At 39.2% G+C, this 8,187-nt stretch overlaps 1 protein-coding gene across 2 annotated transcripts in view; it reads left to right on the top strand.

Annotated features, from left to right (window-relative positions):
* The window catches only part of Galnt3 (polypeptide N-acetylgalactosaminyltransferase 3), a 37,470-nt gene extending 30,631 nt beyond the window's left edge, over positions 1-6,839 (top strand). For both annotated transcript variants that reach the window (XM_031370480.1, XM_031370479.1), the window contains exons 10-11: positions 4,614-4,766; positions 5,965-6,839. In XM_031370480.1, coding sequence (XP_031226340.1) covers positions 4,614-4,766; positions 5,965-6,087 — 276 coding nt within the window. In that variant the 3' untranslated portion in view covers positions 6,088-6,839. The remainder of the gene's footprint in view (positions 1-4,613; positions 4,767-5,964) is intronic.
* The last annotated feature ends 1,348 nt before the right edge of the window (positions 6,840-8,187 follow it).

Raw genomic sequence — 8,187 nt, 5'->3', positions numbered from 1 at the left:
ACTGACATCATCCAAATGCTTCTCTCCCTGCCCCCATTACTGACATCATCCAAATGCTTCTCTCCCTCTATTACTGACATCATCCAAATGCTTCTCTCCCCACCCCCTTCCCCATTACTGACATCTTTGTTTTTAATGTTTTCCCAATTAGAGGCAGATATGAAATGCTACTAGTTGGCTTACAAGATATAGAAAATACTAAGTTTCTTGGTTCTGGCTTGTTTTTACTTCAGCATTTTCAAGTTAACACACAGAAGGGCTAAACTTTCTCCAGCTTTAGTCATCAAGTCCCCTGAGTGGCCCCTGAGTGCCAATCCATTTGACTCCCAGCTCCCTTAGGAAACACCTGTATTGCAGAACCAGCATTTACAGTCAGTAACAAGGTCTGGCTGGAGTAAGGAGTCTAGGGTATTACATGGCTATATAAAACCACATCTGAATTAGATGAGGTGCCACGGGTTTTCCCAAGAAAGATAGCATTTTAGTCTGGACATTGAGAGGAGACTTAAGACCCAGAGAGGTGTTTGGTGGGAATGGTAATGGGATGAGAAACATGTGAGGAAAAATATGCAAAGGACATCATTCATAGAACCTTTTCCTGTTGAGGAATTGCCTATATTTTGGTGCAGGATATTCACTGTACTACCTTGTGCACACTTTGATAGGACGTTATAAGTATCTGTATTAGGAAGAAAGGGTCAATTTATCTCCTGGGCAGTCTACTTCTACCCATCTTCCTATTCATTAAACCCAACTTAATCTAGTTTCAGTCTTTCCATAAAATAATCAGACTGCATGGAGTATATAACAGAAGCCAGAGCTGGTGAAGTATCTTTGCACTGGCAAGGAATCTGAAGTGGATGAGAATGATTATAGTCATACATATACATATATATTTATGTACATATATACCCGTTTTAGTGTATGTGGGAAAGAGGTTAGACTCTGGTAAGGAAGATCTTTGGACACAGTCCTCTTAGATGGAGGCGAGCATCAGAATGAAGGCTGAGGAGAGCAGCCACGTAGCACAGGTTCGGAGCACACAGAAGGCCAGGTGGCCAGTGCATAGCGCTCTAGGCAAGGAGCAAAGGAAATGAGGTCAGAGTTCGTGATAAGGAACCTGGTTGTACAGAGCTCTTCAGACCTGTTAAGGAAGATGGATTTAATTCTGAATTCAACAGAAGCCATCCAGAGGTTTTTAAGCAGGAGAATAATGTCTGGTTTATATTTTTAGACGACTCTGGCTTCTGTCATCCTAACACACTTACTGATGATATCTTTTACTTGTTAGTTTTTTATTTTTCCCTTTCCTTTCTTCACTAACATATACCCCTCCCCACTCCTTCAAATTTATGGCCTCTGTTTTCACTAACCATGGCATGCATATATATGTATATACATATGTATAACTAAGTATAACCTTTTTAGTCTGTATAACATTATTTGTATGTATATTTGGCACTGGACAAACAATTGGTGTGCTCTTTCCTGGGATAGACCACCTATCCTGCTCCCAGCTGTTGACTATAGGTCTGCAGTTCTATAATTCTCAATCTGTAGGGTTGAGGCGCGGGCTTCTCCCCTGTCCACTTTGACATGTCCATTGGTGTCATCCCTGTTTGACTAACACTTGAGCAGTCAGGTTCTTTTAACTTAACTTTTTATTGATTTTATTTTTATTTACTTTTTTGTCAATTTCCCATCATGCACCTCAATCCCATTCATCCTCCTGATCCTTTGTATCTGCCCTTCACCCTTGCAACCTACCCACCTGAAAGAAAATGAAAAACCAAAAACAAAAAAAGCAAAGCAGCTGGGCAGTGGTGGCGCACACCTTTAATCCCAGCACTTGGGAGGCAGAGGCAGGCGGATTTCTGAGTTCCAGGCCAGCCTGGTCTACAGAGTAAGTTCCAGGACAGCCAAGGCTAAACAGAGAAACCCTATCTCGAAAAACCAAAAATAAAAAAAAAAAAAAGCAAAGCAAATCATAAAAAAAAGAATCTTGCTGTGAAACTTACAGTGTGTCACAGTGTGTCCCCTTTTGTCCATATAGCTTTACTTGCAGATGTTCATTGCAGTGGGTCATTCATCTGGTTTGAGACCTCCGGCTTCTGCTACACTATCAATACTGGATCCTCAATGGGACTCCTCTCAGATATCCTGTGGTTGCCCTGTGTCATGGAGGTCCTGCAGCTTTGAATCTGCAGGCATAGCCCTTTCATGAGCTCTAACAGTTCATAGAGATGGGGTAGATGTTGTAGATGTTGCTTGAGCCAACTCAAAGCCCTGGATCTGGGCTTGAGTAGTAGCTGAGTTGGTCAGCTCACCAGCTTTCCTGCTCCTGCACCGCCAGAGTGCTGTCTCTAGCACTACCCTGGTTAGTTCACCCCTTGCTGCAACCAGCAAGGCACAGGGCCAGCTCTCCTGCTCTCATTCCCTTAGGACTGGCTCACCTGCACCCAGGCCACCAGAGCCAGCTCCACTGTGCTGCCCAGTCAAGGTGTGGGGCCTGCTGTCTTGAGTGCTACAGCTGTCAAGGGGCTGGACCAGCTCTCCCGCCTGCTGCAGGCAGTGAGAGCGGAGTCATATTCTTTCTAATCAAGTATTTCCCCCAATCATGCTGTACGTTTTAGTTCTGTGAGAACTCAAACTCAGAAATCCTGAGCATTTTCTCATTTTCTTCCATTTTAATCATGTAATGGGGTTTTATGGCATATAACCCTTTTATAACAGTATTTCTGAAGGCAAAGCAAAGTAGCTATTTTTTTGTTACATGTCTGGATTGGAGCCTATTTTGGTCTGGCACAGTTATTTCATTGCAGACTTACAGCAGCTAATACTTTATGCACCTTCTCCTCTAGAGGGTGTGTCCAGGTTCTGAGTGACATGTCTCTCACATATTTTCATCTGCTTTGTTATTGTTGTTCCCCGTGAGTTTTCAGCCCTTCTTTCCCTTCACGTTTCATCTTAGTGACTTTTTAATAATCGTGATAGAAAATACTGGTTAGTTTTTCTTACCACCTTTGAGTTTTTAAGGTTTATTTTAGTTTAACTTAAGGTAAACTAAAAGTTAATATATTTAAGTTATAAACTTACTTATAGTTAGAATATACCGTTTCTTTCTCTTTCTGAAGCCTTTTTTTTTTTTTTAACAATGCTTCTGCCTGAAAATCAGGTTACAAAGTCAATTAATATTCTACTTGCAGGAGAAGAGAAATTAAGCATGAGACCAAGCTGAGGCACTTGGGATCAAGGCTCGGAATTCTGTTCATGTTTGTGGAGTATTTACTCTAGCACAATGCCTGCCTAGCACATAATAAGAGCTCAATAAATATTAGTGCTAACAGGAATCATTGCATTATTGAAAATCAGTTCTGTTAACTTCTTTTCTCCTCAGACTGCCAACATTATTAAATATTTGATTTATAATGGACACTACTGCGGGTCTGCAAAGATAGTTCAGTCAGTAAATTGCCTGCCATGACAGTGAATATGATATTATTAGTTGATATAGTGCTTAGCTTTAGCTCACAGAGAATCCAACTAGCTACCCCTACCATTCTGGTAGTATAGTATATGTTACCTCTTATGTCCTGTGGAAGCCTTGAAAGTTATGATTTTCCACCCAAGGGAAAAATCGAGGAGAGATAAACAGGTAAAATACTACTTGATGTAGTTCTTAAAGAACTAGCAAAGCAGAGAAGGGTTGCAGGATGGTCCAAGCGGAAGCCTGGTAATAGACCAAACACTGTAGAGGTAGATTTGTGTAAAGTAGGAGGGTCTCACAACAGCGGAGGTACTGCTGCTCTGAACGTGAGTCCTGAACATTACAGGTCAGGGGGATAGCCACGGTAAGCAGGTCTGTTAGCACCTCAAACCAAAGCTTTAACAGGCTAACAGGCAGCTGCATTGCGCAGGGCCAGAAGTTGGCACTGCCATACAAATTAAGAGGTAATTGAGTCAGAGAAATGACGCCAGAGTAAGAGTGAGTGAAATGACATCAGAGAAGAAACTCAGCAGAACTTAGAGCCTTGTGCATTGGACGTGAAGAGCTAGAGAGATGAGTGAGGAGCTATGGAGCACCACGTGTTGCTGAAAGTATCTACACCCATCAACCCATTCGTTCGGTGACGTTAGTAATTTTGTGGGCAGGAATTAACTGGTACCCACGTCATGGGGGTCGGGGTGGGGCAAAAATAGACTCAGAATATGCATTATAGTTTCGACAAATGCATGTTTGAAAATGATTTGGTTGAGATAAATAAGAGGGCGAGAAAAGGAAGAAGCCAGTTAGCTGCTTACTAGAACTTTCCAGACTGGTTTCTATATACACTCCTGCTAGCCTCCACCCTACCTTGTAATTTCCAGTTTCTAGTTTGGAAAGGAAAGAACACTGTAGAAAGGAACCATTGCTGGTACTGGACAGAGGAAAGACCTCCACATTGCCTGGAGTAACTAAGGCCTGAGCTTATGTTTCTGATATTTTTACTGCTTTTGTTGAAGAACTCATAAGTTTACTATGTAGGGGATAGCTGGTTGGTTTTTATCTCGTTTTATTTTGCAACTGGGCACACAGAGTTCCTTTGTCAACCACGACTCTCTTCTTTCCACAGTACTTTGAGTATTCTGCTCAGCAAGAAATCCGGCACAACATCCAGAAGGAGTTATGTCTTCACGCTACTCAGGGTATCGTCCAGCTGAAGGCATGTGTCTATAAAGGTCACAGGACAGTCGCCCCTGGAGAACAGATATGGGAGATTCGAAAGGTGACTGGCTGCAGTTCATTCTTCCATTCACAGACTTACTTTGAAGAGCTCTAATTGCTTTACTATGCTATATATCAGAATTTCTTCACCATTAACAACTCCACTATTACTACGTTTCCTTATGTGATAAGAGACTATATCTAGCGATTAAGTACCCATGGGAACAACTAATCATAAAATTAAAGCCTGGCTTATATAGGTGAAAAACTTCTATAGAGTATTAATTCATAGTTTATTCTTGACACTTTTTTTAAATCTTTTTTTTTAAGATTTATTTTATTTATTTTATGTGTATGAGTACACTGTAGCTATACAGATGACTGTGAGCTATCATTTGTGTGGCTGCTGGGAACTGAACTCAGGGCCCCGCTCGCTCTGGCATAATTCACTGTAGCTGTCTTCAGATGCACCAGAAGAGGGCATCAGATTTCATTACAGGTAGTTGTGAGCCACCATGTGGTTGCTGGGATCCAAACTCAGGACCTTCAGAAGAGCAGTCAGTGCTCTTACCCGCTGAGCCATCTCACCAGCCCTTTTTTTTAATCTATAATCCTTTTTTACAGCCCAGTCTTCATTCCCCTCCTGGTCTGCCCCTTGACCACTCCCCATTCTTGAGGGTTTTTTTTTTTTGCTTGTTTTGTTTTGTTTTGTTTTGCTTTTTTACAATGGATTTTGAAAATCATGTTTTTCTTCTTAAAAGGACCAAAGAAAGTGTTTTTCATATAAAATTGCTAATTATGTCTTCCTCCGTTTTAGTACATTTTTAATTAATCTAGAATTGAAAGAATATAGAACAGATCGCCTGTTCTTAAAAATGTTTAAGATTTGGCTTTATCATATTAATTTTTACCTAAAACTAGTTTTGCATAATAGTAGCATGTCATGAGACCAGCTTTTCTGATTTCGAAGTTGGTCGTCTGAATACCAGTGGAACATTCCTTGCTTCTTGCTATTTCCCTCTTCATTTTGAAATGTCTCACACTGACTGAATAGCAGTACCGTGAATTATAATGTCATAAACAAAGGCCATCAATATATTATCAGCTTCAGTTGATCTTAGATTTAAAGTTAGCAATCAGATACATTTGTTGTACAGATCTCTCTTTACCTTTAGTGAAACCGTCAGGTCGTGTTTGTATTTATCTTTTAGCTGAGTTGTGGAGCTTAATGTTTGACATGTGTTTTCCTTCTTTCCTAGGACCAACTTCTATATAATCCATTATTTAAAATGTGCCTTTCATCAAATGGAGAACATCCAAACTTAGTGCCATGCGACTCAACAGATCTACTCCAAAAATGGATTTTTAGCCAAAATGAATAAGTGTTCCTTAAAATTAAGGAGTTAAAAAGGACACACTCTTCCTCATAAAACTGTGACTAGGCGTACACTGTAGTTGTTGAAAATTATGCAAAAGCAGCTAATTGTAACTTATTCCAAGTGCATTTTCCTTATTTATATCTTAAGATGTCTATGTAGTACCGCTGCAGAAACCCTGGGGGTTTCTGTCTGAAAGCACAGCAACTAGCATACCAAAGACGATTCTGAAGTGTCCAGATGTAGAAGAGAGATGTTTACAGTATGAAGAAAATAATTTTCCTAGTAAGGTGATGTGTGTTTGTACACTTGGGGTTATGCACAGCTACATCCACACACACACACAGCTTAAAATGTTTCCCTTCATTTTAGGGGCAATAGAAAAAGATTTGATACTGTATTTTTATAACTATATAGAAATGGATCAATGAAGGCCAGTCACTAGCCTTTCGGTACAAACCAGGAAATTTTTATAGATCTAGAATTTATTGTTTTAAAATCCAGGTAAACTTTTGTTGTCCTTTGTTTACTTGTCTGTCAAATATTTCCTTAAACACGAAGTTGAATAAGGAGAGGACTATTTTTAACTATTTTCAAATTTTTGGAAAATTTACAAATATATTTTAGTCTGAAGCCCACTCCACTTGATACACATGAGTCTTCCCCAAATGACTTTTCTGAAGTGACTATACTGTGTGTTTTCCCAGAGTACTTTTTAAAAAATAAATAAATAAACTTTATAAATTATTAGCTGTTAATAATGGTCCCATTTTCTTAGCAAAATTCACTAATCTTGAATATTTATGATACTGAATTTCAAATGCAGAAACTTGACTCAACTTGAAATGTCGTAATTGATTCATTATATAGACTATATTTGCAATAGGTTTATCTCATCAAATTAAAAAAGAATCTTTTTTTTGTTTTTGTTTTTTTGGTTTTTTGAGACAGAGTTTCTCTTTGTAGCCCTGGCTGTCCTGGAACTCACTCTGTAGACCAAGCTGGCCTCGAACTCAGAAATCTGCCTGCCTCTGCCTCCCAAGTGCTGGGATTGAAGGCGTGCACCACTACCGCCTGGCCGGTAGAACCTTGCTTTTATCTACATGGAAAATGTAAATTAAAAAAAAAAAAGAACCCTAAGCACATTTACAAACATTTGTTTGTTTTGTCCAGTTGGAGTAAGATCTGTAATTGATGGTGGGGGGCAAGGAGCATCCAGGTTTTTACTTGAGATTTTAGTCATCTGCTGTTTGTGGGGCCCCAGGATCCTTTAAGGAAAATGTAAACTGTGACAACAGTGTAACAGCAAAAGCAGAGATGCTGATGGAAATGTGAACCTCTGATAACGTCCTTTAATGACCTCATAAAATTATCTTTTGAAGTCACCACTTTCTCTTTGGCCATTTTATAGAGAGAAGTCCTGTATTATTCCAGGAGCAAAATAGAATTTGTGTGGACCTCTAAAACTAGTGGGTCTTAGTTATACAAAAGAAAACATTTCCTGGTATTATAGCTTTAATTAAAAAAAAAATAAAGCATCCATCAAATCTTAAAAGTTGAATTAAAAATTCCATATTTTCTAGCCAGTTAATTTGCGGATTCTTATATTAGTTTAAGGAACATGTACCGTGTTTATAACTTTGTATCAGGGGTTACAGAGAATGTAAGACTGCCATTCATCTGTCTCTTTAGGGTAGAGAGAAAAGTACACCCTTTTGAAACAGTATGCTGCTATGTTATATTTTTATGACTAAGATGACTTCCTCATTTTAACTTTGATATTTTGTTAATGATAAATGTTTCTCTATTATTGTAGCCAGCAGTGATATCTAACAGTAATGAGCATACTCTTACCAGCCACTTGGATGTGCACTATCTGTCCCTCAGTTTGTTCCACTAGACTTGAATGATCATGAGGAAAAGCTTCTCTCAACGCTTGTTTCATCTCTAAATACAGTATAAAACTAAGCATTTTCCCAGTGATATTTTATAAGGTGAACTTGAGTAAAACATGTTTTTTAAAAAATGAAACCAATATGCAACTCCTCACAGAGAGTCCTATATCGATGCCTTGAGTTCTGAGTAAAGTCTCTCAGGTTGGACTGA

Source organism: Mastomys coucha, unplaced genomic scaffold, assembly GCF_008632895.1.
Source record: "Mastomys coucha isolate ucsf_1 unplaced genomic scaffold, UCSF_Mcou_1 pScaffold15, whole genome shotgun sequence".
Classification (NCBI taxonomy): Eukaryota; Metazoa; Chordata; class Mammalia; order Rodentia; family Muridae; genus Mastomys; species Mastomys coucha.
This window is presented reverse-complemented; position numbering and strand designations above follow the sequence as displayed.